The 27,278-nt window shown below is 40.2% G+C and overlaps 1 protein-coding gene across 1 annotated transcript; it reads right to left on the reverse strand.

The window, feature by feature from the left end:
• Nucleotides 1–20,507: 20,507 nt before the first annotated feature.
• LOC114289667 (uncharacterized) lies at nt 20,508–23,114 on the reverse strand. Its single transcript, XM_028233456.2, has one exon. The coding sequence runs from the start codon at nt 22,759–22,761 to the stop codon at nt 20,779–20,781; it is 1,983 nt and encodes a 660-aa protein (XP_028089257.2). The 5' UTR covers nt 22,762–23,114; the 3' UTR covers nt 20,508–20,778.
• Nucleotides 23,115–27,278: the final 4,164 nt, after the last annotated feature.

Here is a 27,278-nt window from a genome sequence, read left to right on the forward strand (position 1 = left end):
GGCCATCCTTATTGATTTCATGCTTATCAAGTTTGGTCTTTATACTCTTGAGCGTGCATGCCACCAGTGAGTGCCCACAGGAAAGAAAAGTCAAAAAAAAAAAAAAAGACTCATTGATTGAGGTGGAGCCTCCGCATTTACTCAATAAATATCCCTTGATTCCTAGTGGTTTGACTTTCCTTTGTGATGTTTAGTTACTCTTGCTGGAGGTCCAGCCATCCGATCAATACGAGGATTAACTCTAGCTCTGTGGCCTCTCAAGGATTGCACACACACACACACACACACACACACACACACACACACACACACACATTCATTTTGTGAGCTCTCATGATTGTACTTGAGTTGTGCATTCTCATGTAGCTTATGCTCATTGATTAATATTTATCTGATTTGCTCATGATATTATGCTTCATATTGTCAATATTGCAAGTTTGCGGGCTTCGTGGTTTGTAAATTATTTCATCTTAGTGTTTCATTCATGCTACTGTGCTCACCTCTTTTTGTTCCAGGTTCCTTTTAATAGTGTGACTGTTTTGTTTTTGCTCAGAAGGATATTTTTCAGAGTTTGTGTTTTCTTCTTCTTTGCTCAAGCGAGGGAGTTTGCGCTTGAGCGAGAATTATTCCAACCCAGTTCTTTTGCAGATGGCACATATTCTGGGAGCTTGTCTTTCAGGCTCAAGCGACAATGTCTTGGCTCGAGCGACCACGTGCGCATAAGTGTCTTAGCTCGAGCGAAACACTTCTCCCTTGAGTGATCTGTCATGGTTTAAATACTGTCATTGCATCCCTTAATTCCATTTTTCCCATTTTGCTCAGTTCATCTCTCTCTCCTAGGTGTTTTTTCCTCCCCATTGGTGTCATCTCTTGGTTTTCACTCACGTTTTTTAGAGGCATCTTTCTCAATCCGTCTTGCATCTTCATTGTTGGTAAGTTTTTCTTCTTTCTTTTCATCATCATTCTGTCTGTGTGTTTGCTCTGCTTTGTTTGTGATTGTCTAGGGTTTATCTTCATTATTTGGGGTTGTTTATGTTTTTTTTGACTCTATGTCTTTCTATTAATTTTTGTTTTGAAGTTTGGTGCCTCACTGCTAGGTTTTTGCTAGGATTTTGTTGTCTCTCTATTGAATTAGGGCTTTAATTTTTTTCCCCTTAGTTTTGCCATATGTTTCAATTACTGCTATATGATGGTCTTAATGAATTGTATTGATGTTGGTTTCCATAATCTACTGTCTATATATCTCTCACACTGATGCATTTGATTGATTTTGGAAATTGCCCTAGCACTGTATGTATGCTTTCTCTGATCTTACAGTCTTGAATATAATGCATTGTGATTTTTGGTTTTTCTAACTCTGTTGGACTAATGATGTTTACTGTGCTCTTCTGTTTGTTTTTTTTTTGGGTGGGGGGGGGTTATAATGGGATTTGGGTGTTCCTTGTGTTTTGTTTTGGTGGGTTGGGGTTTTATGGTGGTCTTTTCTCTTTGTTGGTCAGTCATGGCTAAGTCCTCTAAACACCGTAAAACCACCATGTCGCGCCCCAATTTCAATACTGACAAATTTCAATCCAAGGAAAAATCCAACATTTTTAGGATTTCTATGCTTCTAGGAAAGTTCACTTAGAACGCAATGTCCACCCGAGTGCCTTTGAGTCTATTTCGATCCGTTCATTGTTTGATGCTCTAGGCGGTGACCAGGTCCTGCTTTTCTCTGGTCCTCAAAATCTTAGCTTGGTCAGAGAATTCTATTGTAATATGCACTCCATTTGCAAGGAAATAGCTCCCTCTTTTCACACCTGGGTTCGTAACAAAGCCTTGGTTATAGATGACGAAGTCATTAGGCGGTTTCTTGATCTTCTGAAAGTCCGGAACTGTTATTATCCTTTTATTACCCGTAGCTCTATTGATTTTGATCAAGTGGCCACTGAACTTTGTGACACTGCCCAGACTTGGGTTGCTAGGGCTCTCATTCTGCAAAATGAGCTTCTTCCTCGTTTCCATCTCCTAAACATTATTGTTTATGCCAACATTCATGTTACTACTCATTCTTCTCACATTACCCAAGATCAGGGTTATGTGTTGTATTGTATTGACCACCGCCTTCCCATTGACTTGTCTGAGATGATAGTATCCAAAATGATTGCTGTTTTTGAGGATCGCAAGTCTTTGGGTCTTCCTTATGGGTGTTTCCTCACTCGATTTCTTCCCTCTCTTGGTGTCCCCATCTTTGATGCTGATGAGTTTACCTTTCCCATTAAACTAATCACCAAGTTGACCGTCTCACAAAGTCAAGCTCATGTCAGAGAGGTTCGTCGGGAGTCAGGGTGTCTGATGCAGGTGATGATTCACTTGCCGAGGAGGCCGAGATTGATGCAGCCATTGCCGATGCACCTGAGATGCGTCCTTGCTCGTTTTGTGGCCAGCTACAACAGTTCAAGCAGTCTGTCACCCATCGCCTTGACCAGCTCGATGCCGGGCTTGATAATTTGATGGCCGCCTTGATCAGCAGACCGCCATGTTGGCTCAGATCCTTTCTTTGTAACAGATGTAGCCGCCGCCTCCACTAGACTCATCATGATGTTTGTTTTTGGATAGTTTTTGGACAGTTTCTTTTATCATGGATTGTATATATATTTTTTATTTTGCCTCTGCCGGACAAAAATGGGGAGTATGTTTGCATATATCTGTTTACATGGTTGGGGTATATATTTATGTTTGCATATATCTGTTTGCATGGTTGGGGTATATATTTATGTTATATTTTTCTGTTTGCATGATGGTTGCTTTATTGGGATATAATTATGGATTTTGCATGCTGGACATAATATATATTTTTGGGATTTGATATAGTTTCGATTCATTTTGTCCTTATGTCTTGATATGGTTTTTCTGATTTTGATTAATTACTCTCTCTATTCCCATGGTGTTATTTATCTATTTTTGCAGATATTTCATCAAGGCTGTTTAGTTAGTTGGGTTGATTGTTTGGACAGTTTAGTACGTGTGTTTGCTAGGAAACTGTGTTAGAATGTTTTGTTCATGAATTAACAAAGGGGGAGATTGTTAAGTCCCTTAGTTTTGTCAATCCCACGAACAAACATTGTTAATCGAGTTGTAAGTTTCTTGGTTGTTTTGCCTTGCTCGCTCCTCGAGCGAAGAAGTCCTGCTCCCAAAATTTGTCTTTGTCTGCAAATATTCTGGGAAGAAGATTGTGCGCTCGAGCGAAGGAAGCTTGGCTCGAGTGACGCCACTTAAGGAAAATATGCATATTTGGTTCCTCGCTCGAGTGAGTGAGTTTTCGCTCGAGCAACCTTCGCTGCCCCTATTTTTTATAAGTTCTTGTTTAAGTCAGTTTTAGGGTTACATTTTTTAGATCTTCTTTAAGGGTTTTAGGGTTTTCTTTTGGGGCTGTTTTGCTGGTTTTCATTGATGTTTGGTTGAGTATTAAATTCATGTTTTGATAAGCACACATCAAGGAGTTTGATTGTTTATCTTTAAGAGTGTTCATCTTCAGTGGAATCTAAAGATTCAAGCGCCGAGTAGTCGAAGGAGTTTGATGTTGGGCGTAGTCGTTGATTCGATAATGGATGTTGTGGATTCAACATTAATCTGATCAATTTTGAGATGAAGGTTGCGGTGAAAGATATCCAGATTGTTGAAGACAAATTGACAGCGTTTGGATAATTTGTTTGGTATATTTGTAATCTTTCTTTCTTCAGCAGTGGATTGTTTTGTGGCATTTCGCTTGTGGTTTTTCAATCACAATTGGAGGTGCTCCAATAGTGATTTTTTCCATGTAAAAATTTTTTGTGTTTTTTTTTATTGTTTCTGAAACAACAATCTAAATCACTTTCGTACATATTTGATGATTTAGATTGTTAGTTTTAATTAGTTGGAATTGGCATAATTAAATCTTGATCTAATCACGAATCACTGAGGTTTTTCAAAGTGAAAACAACATTTTTAAATGGAGATCTAGATGAGGAGATTTACATGGACCCACTCGAGGGTTTTGTGGAGCCTGGCCAATAAAGCAAGGTATGTAAGCTAACTAAATCGCTTTGTGGTTTAAAACAAGTTCCTAAACAGTGGCATGAGAAATTTGATTCCTGCATGCTTGAGAATGGCTATAAGACTAATGAATGTGATAAGTGCATATATTATAAACTTGTGAGAATGCACATGTGATTATTAGCCTATATGTGGATGATCTACTTATCTTTCGCTTTAATTTGCATATGGGAGCCGAATTTTAAAAGAGGTATACTTTAACAGACAGGTATTGCCCGGCTCTATCCAGAACCATCAGGATGCCAAACATAAAGGGTAGATGGGCCGAATAGGTACTGAGCAATGGAGTCGAGTAAATATGAACATAATGAGTGAAAAGTGGACCTAGCACCGAGGCCCAGGGAACGAATATAAATAAAGGAATAGCAGACTGAGAAAGGTATGTGATAATTGTGGTATTTAACTTAGAATACAAGTAATCTAGAACGAGAGACTGACTTGTCCGTCGGAGTGCTAATTCCGGCACCCCCGACCGGAGTGTTTACTTCCTTTCAGGTGCTTATCGGTGGATCACGAGCATCCCCCAGGATCAGAAGAGTATTTCCAAAAACCACTTCCCCATAACTAGCGCCGTCTGCGGGAATACTCAAGCACATCCATGGTGGACGCGACGGAGGACCCTCCAATAGTCGCTGATGACACCACACAGATAGACGACTTCACTCCAATAACCACGCACGAACCGGAGCCTAACCCAGTAAGACGCGCTTTGAACTTCAGTTCACCTTCGACTCCAGAACATGAGGCAATGCAGGCGATCATGGAGCAGGCAAAGCAAAACAAGCAGCGGTTAGAGAATATGATCGCTGAGAACGAGCGTCTCCGTCAGGATTTGGCACTGGAGGTGGCAAAGTCCAAACAAGCCATGCGCTAAGACCCGGAGCGACCTCTGAAAGCAGGTGGTCGACGACCTCGAGCCCGGCAACAAGACACTGATAGCGACTGCGACTCACTATCTCCGGAGCCCAAAAACAAAGGACGACCTACAACTTCCAGCTCCTCTGAAGGGAGCCCACGCCTAAGGCATAAGTGCAGAAGAAATGGCTCAGATGACGAGGACCAGCATGATCCTTTTGTGCGACGGATCGCAAGGGCAATCTTGCCCAAAAAGTTTAAAGCTCTGTCATTTACTCTCTATGATGGCAAGTCAGACCCCACTGATCATATCCGCCACTACAAGCAAGCCATGACATTGCATGCAGATGACGAAGCCCTCATGTGCCGAATATTCCCCAGCAGTTTGGGACCACTGGCTGTCAGGTGGTATTACAAACTGGAGCCGACTTCGATCAAAACCTTCCACCAATTACAGAAGTCTTTCAGGGCTAGATTCATCACAAATGAGGTCTAGCCGAAACAATCTGACTCTCTCTGGACAATGCAAATCCTGCCAGGAGAAACGCTAACAGCATATTCGGCACGATATTGGGAATGCTTTAATCTTGTAGATGATGCTTGCAATGACTCCATGGCCATCACTGCCTTCAAAATGGGACTACACCCAGATAGTGCCCTCCGCAGTTCCTTGACCAGAAGACCCCCCAAAACAGTCTGGGGGTTGATGAAGAAAGTAAAAGAATACTGCAAAGTAGAAGATAACACTTTGCGGGTTAAAACCGGACACAGTACCACCAAAACGTCCCCCCCTGAGATTGCCCAGCCAATAAGTTCCGTACCTCCTCAGAGCCCTAAACCACGCCAGCGGACTAAACAAGATAAGAAATGAGATTCTCGCCGACCAAGCGATCATTGCCCACACCGAACAAATGAGCAACTACAAGTTGATAATAGGCGCACAAAGCGCGCCAACAAGAAATATACGGAGCTGTCAGATTCAATCAGCTTGGTTATGTCCCAAATCCAACATCTTCTGTTTTTTAAATGGCCATCCAAAATGGTGGGACCTCCCAACACGAGAAAACGGGACAGACGGTGTGAATATCACAAAGATCACGGTCATGATACGGACAACAGTTATGCTTTGAAAGACCACATTGAGGAATTGGTGCAAGATGGTCGGCTTCAGCAACACGTACGAAAGAACTCAATCAAAACTGTTGCCCTTCGGCAGGATTTGCCTCCGCTCGACATCATTCATATGATATACGACCTTCTAATGCCACTTGTCGTACACGCAATTCAAGCCCCCCAGAAGCAACGCACACCATCGAAACTGCCCCACGAAGCTCTGAGTATTATCTTCAATGATTCTGATTTTATCGGCGTAACACTCCCCCATAGTGATCCATTGGTCATTGAACTACACGTAAATCGATTCATCATTGAACGCGTCTTCATAGACCAAGGAAGCACTTCCGAGGTTATGTATTACGAAACCTTCGTCAAACTCGATTTCAATCAGTTAGACCTGTCTCCGGCTCCCCATCCATTGTTTGGCTTCAACGCGAATCCAGAGTATCCGTTGGGGAAGATCACACTACCCGTTCAAGACGGCTCCCGAACGATGGTTGTAGTATTCTTGGTCATCAAGCTCCCATCGCCGTATAATATCATCATGGGGCGAACTTGGTTGCATGCTATCCAAGCCGTGCCTAGCACCCACCATTAGCTACTGCGTTTTCCTACCCAACACGGTATTGAGCAAATCTGTGGTTCCCGGCACTCTGCACCAGCATTATGTCCCCCTCCCGAAATACCGAATCGAAACATCCTCGACTAACACGGTCATCATTGGAAGGATTCCATATTGGCTCAGAAACACGTTACGGCCTTGGAACTCGAGAATTGTCACTAAACCCGACTTGTGGGGAATGATCTCAGTTCTAAAATGATTCTCAATGTACATATTCCTCCTTTGTAAATGCAAGGATTCTTGTTGGGCAGATATAATCCCATCCTCTGTAAAATCTAATTAAAAAGGGCATTCCGACCAAAAAGCCCCCTCGGCGCATGACATCGTTGGGCCAATAAATCCTCCAGATTCGGAACGCCCATCGTGGATATCACGATTGGCCAAGTAAAACCTCTGAATTCGGAGCCCCCTCAACGCATGACGCCGTTAGGACGATAAAGCCTCCGGATTCGGTGCGCCCTTCGTGGATATCACGATTGGCCAAGTAAAGCCTCCGGATTCAGAGCCCCCTCGGCACATGACGCCATTGGGACGATAAAGCCTCTGGATTCAGAGCGTCCTTCGTGGATATCACGATTGGCCAAGTAAAGCCTCTGGATTCAGAGCGTCCTTCGTGGATATCACGATTGGCCAAGTAAAGCCTCCGGATTTGGAGCCCCCTTGGCGCATGACGCCGTTGGGACAATAAAGCCTCCGGATTCGGAGCCCCCTCAGCGCATGACGCCGTTGGGCCGATAAAACCTCCGGATTCGGAGCACCCTTTGTGGATATCACGATTGGCCAAGTAAAGCCTCTGGATTCGGAGCCCTCTCAGCGCATGACGCCGTTGGGACGATAAAGCCTCCGGATTCGGAGCCCCCTCGGCGTGTCACGCCGTTGGGCCAATAAAGTCTCCGGATTTGGAGGGCCCTTCGTGGATATTGCGATTGGCCAAGTAAAGCCTCCGGATTCGGAGCACCCTGGGCGCATAACGCCGTTGGGATGATAAAGCCTCCGGATTCGGAGGCCCCTCGGCGCATGACGCCGTTGGGCCAATAAAGCCTCCGAATTCGGAGCACCTTTCGTGGATATCACGATTGGCTAAGCCTCTGGATTCGGAGCCCCCTCGGCGCATGATGCCGTTGGGACGATAAAGCCTCCAGATTCAGAACCCCCTCGGTGTGTCACACCGTTAGGCCAATAAAGTCTCCAGATTCAGAGTGCCCTCAGTGCACATCAGAGCAGGGAAATATAACTCGAGTCGGCATAACGGCATAAATGAAACAAAACGTGCCAACACTCGAAATAAGATGCTTAATAAAAATTCACAATGAAATACAAACTTTTAAAATAAAACATTTTATTCAATTAAACAATAATTACAAAAATGCAATTTGCGTTCGAGCATTACAAAGTCTACTTTCATACAGCGTCACCTTCATCCTCACCCTTCTCAAATTTCGAAGGTGAAAGAGGGGAAGTGGTCGTGAAGGTACAGTGGCAGCGCCGGATCGACGCCCGCTACCCAGAGAGCGTCCGTAGCTCGAAATTCTTCAATCTGACCGTGCTTGAACCCACAATGTTCACACCGGCGTGACAATGATCGTCAAGGTCGAGAGCCTTGACACCATAGACAATGTCAAGGCCTAGATCCAGGACAAAAAAAGAATTCCCCACGAAAATAGTAAAATTCAGCGGTTGTAGCGCTACGTCGACCTCTTCTTTCCTTCGGGGTGATCTGCTTCGATGACTTGGAGGTTGACATTCTTCCCGTTCTTTGAACGCCCCACCCCTCGCACGGGTGGGTTCCTTGCTGCGATTCATTGTAGTGTCAAGCTCAGCCAAGGTTTAAGCCCCTCTTCTGCTGTTGAAGAAAATCTCATTTGACATTCACATTTGTCTGCCCCATGCAACAAAGTTGTTTTAAAGCAAGTCTGAACACAGTAAGTGAAATTACTAGGGCAAAAAGTCCGAGGCAATCTATTTTTACTCCTTGCGGTGACCCCGAAGCAATGTCATTAATACTTAACTCCAAAAGACGTATGCTGATAGATGTTGGCCGTAGCCATTCCATGTACTAATTTTTGGCTTTTTTGAGTTAAAATGGACTAATTATGGCAATTAAAGATGGGATGACAGTTTTCGGATTTGAAGCCCCTGGAGCATGGCACGTTTGGGCCAATTAAGCCTCCGAATTCGGAGCCTCATTGACGCATCACGCTGACTGATACAAGTCTCCGAATTCGGAGCCTAATCGGCAAAGCGATCATGACAAGCCGGCACGTAACCGTTCGGAATTAAATGACTACTTGAGCCAGACGATGTTTATACAATGAAAACACATGCAAACATGTGTGTGCCGAATGTAGATTACAATGAAACATTTAAAATAGGACGTTTTATTCAATCAGGCAACAATTACACAATTACATAGTATTTTTATACAGCGTCATCCTTATCTTCACTCTTTTCGACTTCAAAAGCAGAAAACGGAAAATGATTACATTGGTAGAGTGGCAGCACCGAATCAATTCCCAATGCCCGGAGAGCTTCCGTGGCTTGAGATGTCCTGATCCAACCGTGCTTAAAGCCACGATTCTCACATCGACAAACTTCTTCGGTGAGCTTCTCTTTGGTCTTCTGAATTCAGACCAGTCAGCCGTCATGAAAGCCCTTTTCGTAGGCCACGTTTCTCGCAATCTCAATCGCAAACATGCTCGCCGTATTACGATCGGCGATCGCATCACTAATCAGCCTTTGAGTAACCTTCTTTGCGACAACCGGGTTAGGGGGGACGGCTGATTGGGGTGACGCAGGCTTGTTTCTCCTCAACTCATGCTCGGCCTTTTCGGCGCGAGCTTCTAACTTCTGAATGCGTTCGTCTCTCTGTTCTATGTCCCGACGAGCGGCGCGGAGACGCATACCGATCTTATAAGCCGTGTAAAGTCCTATCATCGCCCCGTGAATGCCTTCACGAAACACTTCTAAGTCCGGACAGCCTACCATCGACTGCTGAACTTCGGGCGAAAAAATCTGTCGAGCAAACTCGACTGCCACATTTGGGTCTCGAATGACAGAATCTGCCTCCGTCATCGGTCTGTTACCCACGAAGACTGCAAAACTCAATGGGCGAGGAGTTGTGTTGGATTCCCTTCCAAGATGAGATTGAAGAGACTTATGCTGTGGCTAACTATCCCTCCTAGACGATCTACGTGCATGACGGTTCACCGCTTCGATTCATGGCACCTCCCAGCTCAGCTAAGGTCTTCGCTTGACCTCTGCTGTTGAAGAAAAGCTTATTTGACATTCGCACTTGTTTCGCCTTCCTCAAGGAGCGGGATTGAGATGCTCATTTAGCACGTAAATAGGGCCCTCGTTCACGAAGTACATGCCCATTTATTCCGTACAAGGGCAGTATCTCCGAGGCTACCTCATTAATAATGAAGCGTCAATAGCCCACCCTGTACCGTCCTGAACTAGTCCCAATTGCCCCAATCGCCGACTGAACCAAGCCCCAATCGCCCCATCAACCACTAATATACGGCGTTCTCTGTTCATGAACCATCTGGGGCAAGGGCAGATTCACCAATCTATACGGCTCAAGTGCCCCAGCCGTTCCACGAATCAATTTTTACGTGCAAAATTTATTACATTTTATTCGGCGTTCTACGTTCGTGAACCAGTTGGGGCAAGGGAAGATTCATCAATCTATACGGCTTGTGTGCCACAGCCATTTCACGAATCGATTCTTGCGTGCAAAATTTATTATGTTTTATTCGGCGTTCTACGTTCGTGAACCAGCTGGGGCAAGGGCAGATTCATCAATCTATACGGCTCGAGTGCCACAGCCGTTCTACGAATCGATTCTTACGTGCAAAATTTATTACGTTTTATTCGGTGTTCTACGATCGTGAACCAGCTGGGGCAAGGGCAGATTCATCAATCTATATGGCTCGAGTGCCCCAGCCGTTCCACGAATCGATTCTTACGTGCAAAATTTATTACGTTTTATTCGGCGTTCTACATTCGTGAACCAGCTGGGGCAAGGGCAGATTCATCAATCTATATGGCTCGAGTGCCCCAGTCGTTCCACGAATCGATTCTTGCGTGCAAAATTTATTACATTTTATTCGGCGTTCTCGGTTCATGAACCATCTGGGACAAGGGCAGATTCATCAATCTATACGGCTCGAGTGCCCCAGCCGTTCCACGACTCGATTTATCTGAGCACTAGTCTTGAATTCATTTTGTTTGACTAAATCAGATCCCTAATTTTAATCGGCCGTTAAGTCTGCCATCTCGTGCATGCTTGACATTTTGTTCTAACTACTGACTCTCCTAACTATACGCTCACATAACAGACAATACGAAAAATAGCTTGAGAGCATATAAAATTTTCATTCATAAACTGGGCGCTGGCAGCGGACATTTTACATATGAAAATCCAAAAAATGTACATTGAATATACTTAATAAAACTAGAATGTCTCCCAGATCAATCTCCGGGATCAGACTCAAGTGGCTCAACGTCCACCTGCTCGTATGGAATTGGCACGGCCGATGTTGCTCCAACGGCCCCCGATTTTTGAATTTGGGGACTTCGTCTACGTATTCCTTGAAGGCGGTGCTCTTCCCAGCCTCAAGCGCCGTAGAAACTTCGGATTCGACTTTTTCCTTGGCCACCTTTAATTCCTTTAACTCAGCCTCTGCCTTAGCAAGCGCCTCCTTGGCTAACTCGAGCGATCCCTCGCTCGCGTTCGCCCTATCCTCGGCTTCGGATCAGAGCTGGTCAGCAGTCTGAGCCCTTTCCATTTTCGCTTCAGCTCGCGCATTTTCCATAGCAACCCTCATCGCCTCGAACTTGGCCCTGCTCTTTTCACCTTCAGCTTCAGACTTTAAGCGGCCAATTCTTTCGACGACATCATGCTGCCAGCGGCCTAGTTCGGCTATCCTTCCAGCCGTTTGCAAAACAAATCGGGATCATCACATCAAGCAATATAGTGTGCAAACCAAATCAAACGAGCAGAAAAGAGAATATCGTATACATACCAAAAGGGCAGACTGGGCAGCGAACGCTATAAGCTCCAAATCTGGCTCTTCTTAAAAGGTGGCCTTATCAGTCGGCAATGAAACTGAGGTGGCCAGGTTCAACGTTACGACCGGATCCTTTATGACGGATGCGTCATTAGAGATTGGCATGTTTTTGATCTTTGGTTGAACAACAAAAGGAACAACCACGTCGGATTCCTCTAAACGAGGCCTTTTGCCAACAAGACTATCCTTCGAGCCTGTGTCTCCCTCGGCGTTACGTTTTTCACCCCGTTCTTTATGAACCAGTCGTTCTTCCGTGACCTGCTGTTTGACCTCCCTCTCTGTCTCATCCAAAACAATTTGAGCCGTTTCTTCCGCAGTAACGGGTTGTAAAGATTCAACCGGGGCAGGCTCAGAACGAGCGGCCTCTGCCTTCTTTCGAGCGGCCATTCGCTCGGTATTTCTTTTTCTCGCCATCTGCGTGAGATTTTCCCCAGCCATGCCTTCAGAAAAATCGCCGGGCAGGTCCCCCAAATCCGTAAAAATGTCTCCGAAAGAGAACTCTACCCGACCCGAAATGGACGGTGAGTTGGGCTGGTTAAGACTGACAGTTTCAAACGCTGACTTCAGAGCTTCGTCGACCTCTTCGGCCTCGGTAATGAACTCCCTGGTTGATTCGGCGACCACCTCGACTTCCGGCTCTAAGTCTCGCTCCAAATCGGAAGTCCCGAGACCAATCTGTCTCAGGGACTTGAAGCTGGGGAAGATAAGAGCCGTATGGTGTTGTTCGTCGGTTGGGATCGGAATGTTGTCTGCGGCTGAGAACGTAGTATAGGTAGGCTCGTACCTCAGAAGAATATGGGCGGCTCTGCCTTGTTTCTGTACGTTTGGACGGCCAAAATACTTTAGCGCAGTCTTAATGTCCGAAAGTACTGTGTCGTCAGCCGAGGTCAGAACCCTCTTCAACTTATTGCCTGCAAAAACAGAGGATTATATTTGGAGAAGAAGCCGAATAAAAGAAAGTTCAACAAACAAGGTATCACACGGCAACCTGGTTCACCCCTCTATCTGAGAATAGGGTCCAAGCGATCTTCGCCTTCGCCGAATTCCCAGTTACCCCGATCATTGACCATTACATCATCAACTCGTTTGCCAGAGCTGGCAAGCATGGTTACTAAGGGATGGTCGATGTCCTTGGCCCTGAGAAAGTAACGCCCGAGCCGACCGGAGGATTTGGCTAAAGCGTAGCAATGCCGAATCGCAGGAATGCCCAGGTTGATCCTGAGGTGCCGGTTCAATTCAACAATTCCCATTACAATTCGAAAGAAATTCACATTGAGTTACGAGGGAATCAGATCCCAGTGGCGGAGGACGGCCCTAAGAAATGGATGTAGGGGAAAGCGAACGCCACCCTCCGCAATGGACAGGAGAGGGAACATGATTGTATTTGGGTCATCCCTCTCCATATCCAGGGAACTCTCCGTTACTAGAGATAGATGAACATCATCAGGAATAGAGAAATGTTTTCGAAACCCAGAAATTCGACCCTCAGAGAGGAGGTCTTTCAAATGCTTAGCCGTTCTAGAGAGAACTCAAGGATATTCTAAAGCAAAAAATAAATATGGAAAGTAGGATTGCAAAGAAAAGAGAAGAAGACTTACGAAAGGCAAAGGGAACGAGAAGAAGACGGAGAGGAGTTGTAGAAAATATGTCGGAGAAGAAATACCAATAGGCGGTCCAGAAGGTTAAAAAATTTGAAAAAGTATGTGTTCAGAGGGACTTAAACTTCAAATCATAATAAATACGAGAGAAGCACGAATGAGGCGGGAAGGCGTTACAGTGACCGAAAAGCATGTACGCGTCCTGACATGCATCGGGAAGAGGATTAACCGCCGAATTTCTGTTTTCCCAAATCAGGAACCAAACATGCCGACTAACTGATGCTAGAAGGGTGTTTGGGGGGCAATTGTGGGAGCCGAATTTTAAAGGAGGCATACTTTAACAGACAGGTATTGCCCGGCTCTGTCCAGAACCATCAGGATACGAAATATAAAAGGTAGATGGGCCAAATAGGTGCTGAGCTATGGAGCCGAGTAAATATGAACATAATGAGCGAAAAGTGGACCTGGCCCCGAGGCCCAAGGAACGAGTATAAATAAATGAATAGCAGACTGAGAAAGGTATGTGATAATTGTGGTATTTAACTTAGAATACAAGTAATCTAGAACGAGAGACTTACTTGTCCGTCGGAGTGCTAATTTCGGCACCCCCGACCGGTGTGTTTACTTCCTTTTAGGTGCCTATCGGTGGATCACGAGCGTCCCCCAGGATCAGAAGAGTATTTCCAAAAACCACTTCCCTACATTGTATATTATAAATGAGACTAAAAATATACTTATAACTACTTTGATATGAAAGATCTTGGTGAAGTCAATTTTATTTTGGGAATTAAAATTACCAAGACTAATGATGGCATTTTTCTTGATCAGTCACATTATGTTGAGAAAATTTTAAAGAAATATAACTTTCTAGACTCTAAACATGTTGTTACTCCTTTTGATGCAAGCATACATTTATTTGTTGTATTGTAACAAATGAAAAAGAAGTGATTAATCAAAAGGAATATGCTAGCATGATTGGTAGTTTGAGATATGCTACTGACTGTACTAGACTTGACATTATATATGTTGTTGGAGTACTTAGCAAATTTATTAGCAAGCCAAGTTGAGATCATTGGCTAGCCATGAGAAAAATTATGAGATATTTATCTAGTACCAAAAATTATGATTTTTTTTATAACAAGTATCTTGCGGTACTTGAGGGATATAGTGATGTCGATTGGAACACTTTGTCAGGTGATTCTCTCTCTTCCTCGGGTTTTATTTTTACCTTGGGTGGTGGTACTATATGTTGGAAATCTAAAAAGTAGACTATAATAGAAGCTGAGCTTATAGTGTTAGTTTCAACATGTAAAGAAGCGAATTAGTTGAGAGATTTGTTACATAAAATCCCTTTTTTGGGAAAAATCAATTCTTCTTGTGTTAATTCATTGTGAGAGCATTGATGCTATTAGTAGAGTGAACAACCATTTTGATAATGGTAAATCTAGACTTATTAAAAGGAAATACAGTAATGTGAGATCCTATTTGAGTAATGGTAACTGTGAATTATATAAAATCTTGTGATAATCTTGAGAATCCGTTAACCAAGGCCTTGGAGAGAAATAGGATCTGGAATACATTGAGGTGGATGGGTTTGAAACCTATAAAATTATAAACCATGTATGAAGACACCGAACCTGGAGACCAGAGATCCTGTAACTAGGTTCAATGGGAAGAACGAATCATATGGTGGTTGTAAAAAATGCACTCCTCAATATTTTGTTGTCCATTCTTATGATGTAAGTACATTTGTCCTGTAATGTTGGAGGATTGAGTTTTTATACTCTTAATGAAATTCTGTAGCTGTTGTTGAGTGGGGTGTGTAAATTATAGAAACATCATTGACAGATTTCACTTATGTAAACATGGAAGTGGGACTGCTTTCTGTGAGAACAAAGCTTATTCTCAAATATGCTCATGAAAATTGGGATAAATACAAGGTCGCAATGTGCTGGCTATTAAAAGCTCATATCAACACCTAGATTATTATGTGTGAGCTGTAATACTTTATTACCCTTAAGCAGTCATAGTTCAAGTCTGAGACCACTATTGACTTTGGAGTAGAGATTGCTGTTTCAATAATGAAGGTTCAATGCAGAGCACACCTTCATAATATATACTAGTCTATCTTTGTTTGGTAATCTCTCTTGTCCTTGTTGATACTAAAATGAGTGGGGAATTATTTAACCATTTTAATATCTTTTATTTATTTATTTATTTTTATTTCTTTAATATGACATTTTGTCTTGTTCATGAATCTTATTTTGTCTTGCTCATGAATCTCATTTTGTTTGGTAAATGGAGATTCGTTTGTTTTTGGTGACCTTTTGTTTTTTATGAATGGAGATTAAATGGAAGGTCATGGAGTTGGTGATGAGTTAATGGTTATTATTTTTTTGGTGTAATTTGTAAGGTCGTAGTGGCCTATAAATTGTTTCTCTCATCTACTCTTTTTTACACTAACTATTTTTCTATACTTGAAAGATTACTAGCTAAAGAAGGGTATTTTTTCTTGGTGGAGCTTTGGGTTCACCATCTTGTGCAGAATTGGTTTGAACCATACGTCAAGTGGTCGGATTGTCGTATCGTGGAGGGGACAAGTCATTTTTTCGTGACTGCTACATTAGTATTTAAGTTCTTCCTACCGCAGTGGGCTTGATCTCCTTAAAGAAAACGAGATATCCGTGCCTCAGCCTGATTTATTTGTATCTCATTTTCTTTGCATTATTTATCAATAAAATATAATTTTTCTGGTATTTTCACCAACAAACAGTTTCTTTAATTCTCTTCACAATAATATGGAAATCAATTTTAATTATTATGGAAAAAATGATTGTTAAATTTTTTTAATAATAAAAATTTTAGGTACATTCTTTTTCGCCTAAAATTTTAAAATCAAATTATCTAATGTATCCGCTTCTAACAAATCACAATAGATATCTAATATTTGAATTTAACAAGATAATAATTAGGGGGATGCACTAATAAATCCCAAATTAATAACTTATGCACTGTTTAGTCCTAAAAGTTTTCTTATAGACTGAAAGGTCCCATTACAATGTTAATAACATCAGATACAATGTTAATAACATCAGAGTCATGTTACAAACATTGGATTTCAAACATCTAATGTTCATCAAATTTCAATAATGTTTGAAAATATAGGATGAAAAACATCTAATGTTCATCAGATTTCAATAAATTTTGAAATTATAGAATGAAACATCAGATCATTTACATCATTCACATCATGTTGATGTAAAAATGGGACTAAATGGAGCATAAGAAAACTTTTAGGACTAAATGGTTCAACGTTTCAAAAACTAGGACTTATGGGTAAATTTTCCTAATAATTAAGGTAAACTAATTAATCACTAGATTTTAAATCATGAAAGAAACATGATTAAATTCATATTCAAAATTTACTGAATTAATTACAAAGAGACAAAAATGATTAATCAGTTAAATCACAATTTAAGAAAACACATTCAAATCATATATTTAATTATTATGAAGCATGAGATTTCATCTTTAACCTTAATTATTAATTTAGTTACACATCATTGAGAAAACAATCAAGACAATAAAAATATTAACCATTAAAATAAAACCCACAAGAAACTTGAATATTAAAACCCTAGTCGTCTTCTACTCTCCTCAAAAAGTTCCCGCACGATAGATGTTACATGTTTTTATATAGAAGATAAAATCTAAACCTAACAAAAAAATAAACTATTATTAAATAATAAAAATACAATTTATAAATAAATAAAAAGTTTTGGTTTCCATACGAGTGGTGAAGTTTGGCTGTTGAAGATGTCCACTTAATCCATCTAAAAAAATAAAAATAAAAATAAAAATAATAATGTCCATTTGATTCGTGAAATAATATGGTTTCGCGGCATTGGTACAATTGCCTTGTGCTAAGTTGGCCAAAAATATAAACAACTTGCTTTTAGCAAGTTGAGACGATCTAACCACCAAATTACTAATTAGGCTAATCAACATACATGATTTATTGATCCCATTTAATTATTTAACTTCTTTCCATGTAGATTTCAATTTTATTTCCTTTTTCACCATTTTCCCACCAATGTTCTAGAATACCTAAAAAATATAAAAACAAACATAATAAGATAAAATAATATATAAAATAGGTCTAACAAAGTATAAAATATGCATTATAATGGACACATCATCTTGCACCGCTCAATAGGTCATTATTTTATCAATTTCTTTCACTGAAAACAAATAAGAATTTATTTAAAAACAATTTGTGAAAGATGAAACCAAAAGAATCTCAAGTTTAGTTGATGGTTTTGCTTATCGAAATGCGATAGGGATGTGTAGGCTTATTTTCTCAGGGAAATTAATTTATACTAGCAACAAATTAAAATAATTATAATTTTTTTTAAAGATACAAACAAATTTGTATTTACAATTAAAAGATATGACATGGACACAATTCTCATTTACATTTACTGTGGGGAGGTGGATATGGAATACTCATTCTATCCAAACGAGTCCTTGGGAAATCACTCTAGTTGCGACTTGAAAAAAGAATAAAACTTCGGGCGGTAGTACCAGAATTAGCACTCCAACGGTCTAATTAGTTTCAGTAAAAAGGTGTTAGTTTTTTTTTCTCATTTCTTCTGCTTTAAGTTTCTTAGCATATACTTTTTTCTCCAACTTGTCTCCTTTTATAAAGTCACCTTCCTCGATTTTCACTCCATGTAGCTTAGCCTCTCATCGTCATCCTGTCAAGATCCATACCTCCACTATACTTCCTTGAAAGGAACACTCTGGTCCCACTTGGTGGGTCCATGTTGACTCTCCCGACATATTCTGCTCTTCTATTCGATACAGGTACATTCAACTCAGCATACTCTCTTTGTTGCTGTGTATACTCGTCACATGCCCAACGTCTGACGGGCTTGGGCTTTATTCGGCCCATCTGAGATGGGCTTGAATACTGTGTTTGTCATTCTTGAAAATCATTTTCTCGGCCCTGCATTTACTTATAGCTTTGGTAACTCTATTTTCTTCCTATTATTTTTTCTTATAAGGGGGTTTAAAATGAATGATTGGATGGTTGATGAATTGATGAAGCAGTTGGTCTTCCAATGCTTTTTGAGTTCTGTTGTTTTTGCTTTTGTTTTGTGCAGGGCATTATATACCTTTAATCATCTATGAAATCTGGTTAAAAAGACCATCCTAACCCAAGGGGTTGTGGCATTGTGGTAAGGTCTTGGGGTTTAAGCTCAAAGGTCACAAGTTCAATTCCCCCCTTGAGCCAATCTCCTAGGCGAAGCACTATTGGTTAGGAGGTTGGACCTCAAGGATGCCTAATCAGCTACTTGGTGTGGGTTTAATGCTCCCCCGCTGTGCGAGTCCTGACTTAATCGAAGTTTGCCTTGGGAGGTCGAGACAAGCTTCCAGGTTATAGTCTCTTACTCGGAACGGTCTCTTACTCGGAACGGACAACAGGACACCCTGGTGATCTCCTGTAAAAAAAAAAAAAAAAAAAAAAAAAAAAAAAAAATGACCATCCTGTTTTTTTTTGTAGTTTATAAAAATTATTTATAATTTTTTTTTGAGAATTTATTTAATATTTAGTGTAATTTTTATTTATAACTTATGAAGCATAAATAAATAATTTTAAGTTGAAAAAATAAATTATTGAGAAGTTAAGGAAGAAATGCTTTTATTTTTTTCCTTCTGATTATCAACTTTCAATTTACAAATTAATTATAACTTCGGCCAGTCACTCAAATCATGGAAAACATTCAAAAAATATATTTCATTCCAAATGTCGATCTTTTTATTTTATTTCTCAACTATGAAGAAAAGTTAACCCAATATATTTCATTTCTCAACTATTAAGAAAAAGTTTATGTCCCTCTCTCTTGTACATGAAGAATTCCTTCCCATCACTAGTCGTTAACCTCTTAATATGATGCAAGGGTGATTAAAGTATGGCCGCAGGACAGGTAACCAAAATTCTGGGTACTAAAATTGTTGGCTTTTTGAGGGAGGACAGTTACAGTTGCGACCTTCCGCTAAGTCACACGTTGGCATCAATGTATTATAAGTAATCACTTTCATCCTTATTCTTTTCAAATTTGTTTTCAGTTCACATGGCAAAATATATGACTGCAATCGATAAGGATGTTTTAGATGCTGTGGAGTGGACCTACTCAAATCTCTTTCCGTGCTGTAATTTTTGTACTACCGGAACTTGAGAGGAGATTAATAACTCGGGGAGGCTCTGTCCGGTGAAAGGTTGTGTATAGTCTGCTGCTTCTTGTTTAATTTGGATGCTATGGTTGAAACATTCAGGTTCTCATTGCCATAGCAAAAGTGGGAATTGAAATATTCAAGGTCAACTGTCCAAAAAAACCTTTTTCAAGTTTTCATTGGCACCCTGCTTTATAACTATAAACAGGTTAGTTCAGTGTGAACTCAAAATTGAATTGTATAATGCAGTTTAATTTCCAAAAAAAAAAAAAAAAAAAAAAAAACACTAAACAAATAAATGAAATCGCTTGTTGACCTAAAAGACTATTGTTTGTCTTGGTTGCAAGGATAAAAATGTAAACTCTACCATTCAAAATCAACAATTTATGTAAGCAATGCACCACTCCTAGTTATCTAAAAATGAGCATTCAAGAATCCACTAGAACAGCATTTTTGACAAACTTTGATATGGGCAACCAGACATCATTTCCAATCAATCCTTGTATTCAAGTTAAATCATGTCCAACACACTAGTAATACATTGTTCATTGTTCCTAAGCTAAAAAGAGAAATACAAAAGCAGATAAAAATTCACTTCAATGAAGAAAAAAGGTAAAAAAAAAAAAAATAATAATTATACATATATAAAAATTTGATATATTACATGGTTTAGAGAACATTAGTACAACAATATTTTTAAAAGAAATTATTCAATACTCTCGGACCACCAAGTATCCATACTCCAAGCCAATCATCAATTACTTAATCCCGTGTTGTGCCTTCATTTCCAACACAAATCGTGGGCCCTTGTTCCTTTCCATCAATCAAAATCTTATGGAGTACCACGTGTCCATACTCCGAGAATACTGAATAATCACCCTATTTTTGAAAGGCCTTCAACAATGAAAACTCAATAAACATAAAACAGACTAATAATAAAAAACAATTGGGGATTTTCCTTAACAATTGCATACAATACAACAACCAATTGTATGTACAATCCAGGAGAATACAACAGTGAAAAAAGAAAGTAAAAGAGAAACTTCTTTCTCTCTCTTCTATTTTTTTTTTTTTTTTTTGTTGGAAAAAAAAACTTTTATCTAACAACAAATATTGTGAAGTGTATGATGGATTGTAGAAAGATCAAATCTCTATATTTTCCGACTGAGCTTGGACAGACTCTCAATGAACCCGAGTTGTAGCCTTACCTTGAACCTTTGGATTGATAAAGATCCAACCTACTTTTCGCCTCTTGCAACAATGCCCCAACAGCAGTATCTTGACCCAAGTGCCCTTGCTTGGACGCCCATTCAAGCACAGTGAGCACGTTGGCTTCAGCATGCTCTCCGCTGTCTGGTACATGCATAGCAATATAGCAAAGAAGAACCAATGCAGGACTCTGAACCATGTGTTCTCCAAAGTAAGCAAGCTGGATTAGGTGCTTTGCTCCTCCAGCATCAATTATAGCCTTGGAGTGATCAAGGTGGAGATAGTTATCAGTGCAGGCAAACTTCGTGAGAGCAATGCAAGCCTCCTTAGAAACCACAGCTTCTTTCTCATCCAACAATCGTACTAATGGGCTTATCGCCCTTGTCTCAGTGGCTCGAAAAGTCCTAGCCAAATTTCCAATAGCCTTTACACATGGGATAAGAAGTTCTGAATCTCCCTCATCTATGATCTTCAGTAATTGATCAACAATGGCTTTACAAGCGGGCGAATTGGGCTTGAACGCTGACCTTCTCAAATCAGCATCTTTCTCAGCCACTGCTGTGATTTCCATTAAAGCCATGGCCGAATTGTACTTGACATCTTCGGGTCCTTTCTCTAACAGAACCGCAAAGCACAACATAGCTCTCGATTCAGTAATGCTCCGGCAAATGGGTGAGTTTCCTTTGGCAAGGTGCCAAAGTGCTCTAGCAGCCATTGCTTTCATAGAAGCCTTGGTATCCGGGTCCTCCATTTCCCTCCCTTTCATGCTAGCCCCGGTTACCGAATGATTACTGTGATGGTGATAGACTTGTGGGTTTTGCTTCGCCGCATTGTTATTGTTATTGTTATTGCTATTGCTATTATTGTTGCTAGTCTCAGCATGATTGGTTTGATTTAAACCATTACTTTGGTGCTGCAACTTTGATTTAGCATTCAAGGCCATTGTAGTAGCGACCACATTATGCATTTGACTGGGTTGTTTATTACCCAAAGGATGCTGGATTCTATTCGCATTTGCGTTTGATTTATTGAGATTGTTATTGACATTTGCAGTATTAGTGGCAACTACAAGAGCATGAATGGATGATTTATGAGTAATTGCGTACTTACTGTGTTCTTGAACGGTCTCGAAAGCGAGATGGCTGACGAGAAGACGAATGATATTGTGTTGGGCAAAGAGATCTTGACATTTGGGGTGGTGATCAACGAGCTCTGAAACAGCCCAAGCCACCACAGATTGAACTTTCATGGGACCATCTTTGAGGATTTTGGCAAACACAGAGCAAACACCACCAAGAAGCATGCGATCCACGCTTTCACGGTCACGACCCAGAAGACCCACGGCTCGAGCCGCGTTCTCTTGACCCTCAACTTTGCCCTCTTTTACCAATCTCAGCAACGGTCCAATCCCATCTTCCTCGATGATCAGCTTTCCGTACCGCTCGTTGTCTCGGGCCAGAGAGACCAGGGAAGCCGCGGCGTCGGCGCGATCATCCAGCGACCCGGTGGACAGAGTCGCGATTTGTTCCCAAATCAGGCAGAGAATCGGCTCGTTGGCGGCGATGGGAGGGAGCCCGAGGTACTCATCGGCGCGGTCGTCGCCGGTAGCGGAGACTCGGAGGAGCCAGGAGACGTCGCCGATGGAGTTCTCGAGCTGAGCCGACATCTTGCGGAAGGCGGCGGCGGGGATGAGGGTGAAGACTCGCTTGACTAAACCGTTGGCTCGGCACTTGTGGACGAGAGCTAGGGCTTTTTCGAGGACTTGTTCGGTGTCGTCGATGATGCGGAGCGTGGGGCGCTCGTAGAGGTCACTGCCAGCGCGTGCGGCTTGGCGGAGTAGGGTGACGAGTTTTTCAGCCTTGGACTTGAGCTCGGAACAGTCGGACTTGAAGGAACTGGCTTCGTCGGCGGCTTTGATGACTTGGTCGGCTAAATGAATCGGCTTTGCTAAGATCTGCTTCTTGACTATGTCCGCCATCTCCAGAAAACCCAAATCGCCGGCGAGTGGAATTTGGGGAGATCGAATTGAATTGAATCGAATCAAATCAAATTGAAGAAATCAGAGAAGTGGGAATTTGTGGGAATGATGGAAAACAGAGAGATTGTTGAAAGATTAGGAGGGGGTTGGGGTCGGTGACTTTTTGACGGCTCTCAATTGGAACAGGTCATGATCATGACTCATGGTGGTTGAAGAGAGGGAGAGAGAGAGAGTTTTGGGGGTGTTTGGGTTTGGTCTTTCGCTCTGTTTGGGCACAAATGCATGGTGGCTGGAGTTTAGCTATCTCGAATAGTTTGAATTTGTGTTCATTGATTAATTTGCCAGACGATTTGTTAGATGACTATTCAGGGGTGTTTGGAGAAAAAAAATAATTTAATTTAGGTTAAAATTTATAAAAAAATAAAGTTGGTTAAAATAGTTAATAAGACAAAATATTACATTAAATTGGTAATCATTTTATTTTTTTTCTCATAAACATCACATCCAATCATAAAAAAATCTAATCATCTTCTCAAACACAAAAATTTTAACTTACTAAAATAACCAAAAACTAAAATAACCTACTAAAATAACAACTTCCCAAACGAAGACTCAGATAATCGGGTAAAATATTTGTTTTGTACTGTTGTCACCTTTGATTGTGGCTGTCAACCTCTTTTTTTTTTTTTTTGGCAGAAAACCTACAAAATAAAATTTGAGTTATTCAGGACATGTTTAAATTTGAGGTACGTAATATTATTTGTGTTTTGAGATATAATTTTAAAAAAAAAATTTTAAAAAAATTTTAAAATTTATTTATTTGTTTATTTTGAAAATAATTTTTATTTTTAGAGTTTTTAAATTTAGGATGATTTGGTATTTTGTTTTAGTTGAATAGCTGTGTGTAAGAGAAAAAATAATTAGAAATAAGAGAGGAGAGACAAAAAGAAATTGATTGGTATATAATAGAAATAAAAATGATTTTGATTTTTTTTAAAAACAAATTCAACCAAACATATATTTGAAATATTTTTAAAAAAAATATGTTTTGAGAAATTAAAAAAATAAAAAAATTGGAGAGAGAGTTAAGGCTCTGTTTGGTAAAGCTATGGAAAGTTAGTTCCAGAGCTTCATTTGAACATAATGTTTGTTTAAAATTTTTAAAAATTAATTCCACACTCACTTTTGAAAACGTCATTGGAGATGGAAAAAAATTGGGTTACTGGTCGTCCAGCCGGTTGACCGGAACAGTGCAAATATTTATTTATTTATTTATTTTTGCAATTGACACGTGTTAATTTTTATATATTCAATAAAAAATATTTTCTGAATTTTTAAATTTTTTTTATGAGTTTTAATAGAATTTTGAATTGTGTGTTTGGTTATGAGTTGTAAGTTTTTGTATCAGATATCATATGTCACATCAAAAATTCCTAACTCAATTCAACTCTTTTCAAAACTCTTTCACCAAACAAATTTTGTACACTCAAATCATAATTCAAAAACTCACAAACTTAAAATACAACCCTATTATCAAATCATATTTACAAAACTCTACTAAACGCAACCTAATTTTTTTTTTTTTTGATTTGTTTGGTTGTATATTTTGAAAATAATTTTGAAGTTTGGGATAATTTGATACTTTTTTGTAGTTGAGTAGATGTGTGTGAGAGAAAAGTGATTGAGAATAAAAGGAGAGAAAAAAAATAAAGGGCAAATTACATATACCTCCCTCGAGATTTAGCAAAATTACAGATACCTCTCTGAGATTTGAGAAATTATAGATACCTCCTGAAGGTTCTATTTGCATAACAAATTAGGCGGTAAATTGTTATGAAAATATAAACCTCAAGGGGCAATTTGTTATGAAAATATAAATCTTAGAGGGGTATCTGTAATTTTCGAAACCTCAGGGGTATCTGTAATTTAGCTAAATCTCGAGGGAGGTATATGTAATTTGCCCATAAATAAATGATTAATTGATTTGTAGAAAAGAGAATGATTTTAAAAAAAAAATTTAAAACTAAACAAAATTTAATTTTTTTTTAATAAAAAAATTGTATCAATAAACCAAACAAGCCTAAACTAACAAAAATATTTTGGAGCTCTAATTTGTGAGCTCTAATAGTTTTAATGTATATGTGAGACCCATCTGATTTAATTTATTTTTTTTTTGGAGACTTTCCACCTCCTTAGAACTCAATTAAAACTTGAATTTTAAGGAAGTGGGGACGCTGCTGCGCAGCCCGCGCAGCAGCGTCTGCTATGCGGCGATTTGGGTCCATTTCGGGGCCCATTTTGATAATCCGAACCGTTCACATTTTAGAATACGTCAAGTAGAACATGCATGCAAAAAATCAAATTAATCGGATATCATTTACCTATTCATCCTCTTACATTTGTATTCATTTTAATTAAGTTAAAATACATTTGTATTTATTTTTGTAGATACAAATATGAGTAGACGAATGGGTAAACGATATCTGATTAACTTGATTTTTTGCAGGCATGTTCTACTTGACGTATTCTAAAATGTGAACGGTTCGGATTATCAAAATAGTCTCCGAAATGGGCCCAAATCGCCTCACAACAGACACTATTGCGCAGTGCTGCGCGGGCTGCGTAGCAGCGTCCCCACTTCCTAATTTTAAAGGAATGTATCGTTGTTGTCCAAACTAAACATGTGTTTTTGCTTCTTTACCTTTAATTTTAGGTAAATTAGAGAGTTTCCTTAAATTATCACTCACTTGTATTTTGTCCCTTCAATTTTGTCTCTTAGGCCTTATTTGACAAGTGGTGATCTTAACTAAAAAGTAAAAAAGTCACTAAAAAAATAAAAAGCCAACAATCTATATCAAAAAGTCAAAAATTTCATTTTCTCTCTACTTTTTGCAAAAAATCAAAAAGTCATCCCAAACATACTAATTTTTTTTTCCATCAAATTCTAGCTAAAAAGTTACTAAAGAAGTATGTTCCCAAACGAGGCCTTAAAATATTATCTTATTATAGCTAATTTTTTTTTTTTTTTTTTTGTTAAGATTTTATTAGAAACTTACAAAAAAATCAAATTATATGTTAAATAGATGACACATTTATTGAATTTTTAAAATAATAATACTCATTATTGATTATTTTAAGACAATAATACTCTTATTTTGTGTAGAGAAGTGATTTAGAAATACTCTTCGGGTCCTGGAGGGCGTTTGTGATCCTCAGCTAGCCACCTGAAAAAGAATGAACACTCTAGTTGGGGATGCCGGAATTAGCACTTCGATGGATAAGTCAGTATCTACTCTCTTGGTTGCTTATGTCTTAAGTTAAGCTTACTTGTTCTCACATACCTCTCTTTGGTTGATATTCCTCTATTTATATTTCCCTCTGGGCCTCAGAGTTGGGCCCACCTTTAGTCCACCGTGCAGTTATTCATTCAGTTCCTTCTGTTGCTGACCAACCTCTACTCGGCTCCTTGCTCAACTGGTTCTATGCCCAATTAGGATCCCCCTGAATTTATATACGACGGGGCCGAATGCAATGTATACATCTCGATTCTCTAAGAATACTATTCGGCCTCTTCACATCCCCTAATACTTGGCTCCCACAATTGCCCCCCAAACACTTCACTAATAATAGTTGGCTGGTGTGTTTGGTTTTGAACTCGAAAAGTCAGAGCCGAAATTCGGCGATTAACCTCATTCCAACGTGAGTGTCAGAATGCACTCGCTTTACGGTCATCATTACAACTTCCCGCCCCTTCGTACACTTCTTTCATTTATTATTATGATTTAAAATTTAGTTGTCTTTTCGAATACGTGTATATTGTTTTGAATACTTGAAGCTCTTGGTCTGCCTTCCGATACATCTCTACAACCTCTATCCATTCTTCATTGTCTTCTCCGTCTCTTGTAAGTTCTCTTCCTCTTTATTTCGAATCCCATTTCCTTGTTTATTTTCAATTTTATGTACTCCATAGACTGACGAAAATGGCAAAGTATTTGAAAGACCTCCTTTCTGCAGATCGAGTCTCTGGCTTTTGACGCCATTTTTTCATCTCCGATGACGTCCATTTGTCGCTCGTGACAGATAGCACCCTTAATATGGAGAGGAAGGATCAAAGCACAATCGTCTTTCCTCTCTTATCAATTGCTAAGGGCGGGGCCCGCTTCCCCCTTCACCCGTTCCTTAGGGCCGTCCTTCGCCATTGGGGTCTAATCCCTTCACAACCTAATGTAAATTTCTTCCGAATCATAGTGGGGATTATAGAGTTAAACCGTCGCCTTAGGATCAATCTCGGCATACCTGCTATTCGACATTGTTATGCCTTGGCCAAGTTTTCTGGCCGACATGGATGCTATTTCCTCAGGGCCAAGGACACCGACCATCAATTAGTGACCATGCTTTCCAGCTCTGGTAAGTGGGTTGATGATGTCATGGTAGTTGTCCGAGGTAACTGGGAATTCGACGAAGGCGAAGACCGCCTAGATCCAATTCCCAAACGGAGAGGCGAACCAGGTGGCCAT

The sequence above is a fragment of the Camellia sinensis genome, chromosome 4 (assembly GCF_055761805.1).
Source record: "Camellia sinensis isolate YWXY chromosome 4, ASM5576180v1, whole genome shotgun sequence".
NCBI lineage: Eukaryota > Viridiplantae > Streptophyta > Magnoliopsida > Ericales > Theaceae > Camellia > Camellia sinensis.

Bases quoted from the DNA above. Each gene is read 5' to 3' on its own strand.
- LOC114289667 (XM_028233456.2), bottom strand. From the start codon at position 22,761: ATGGCGGACATAGTCAAGAAGCAGATCTTAGCAAAGCCGATTCATTTA.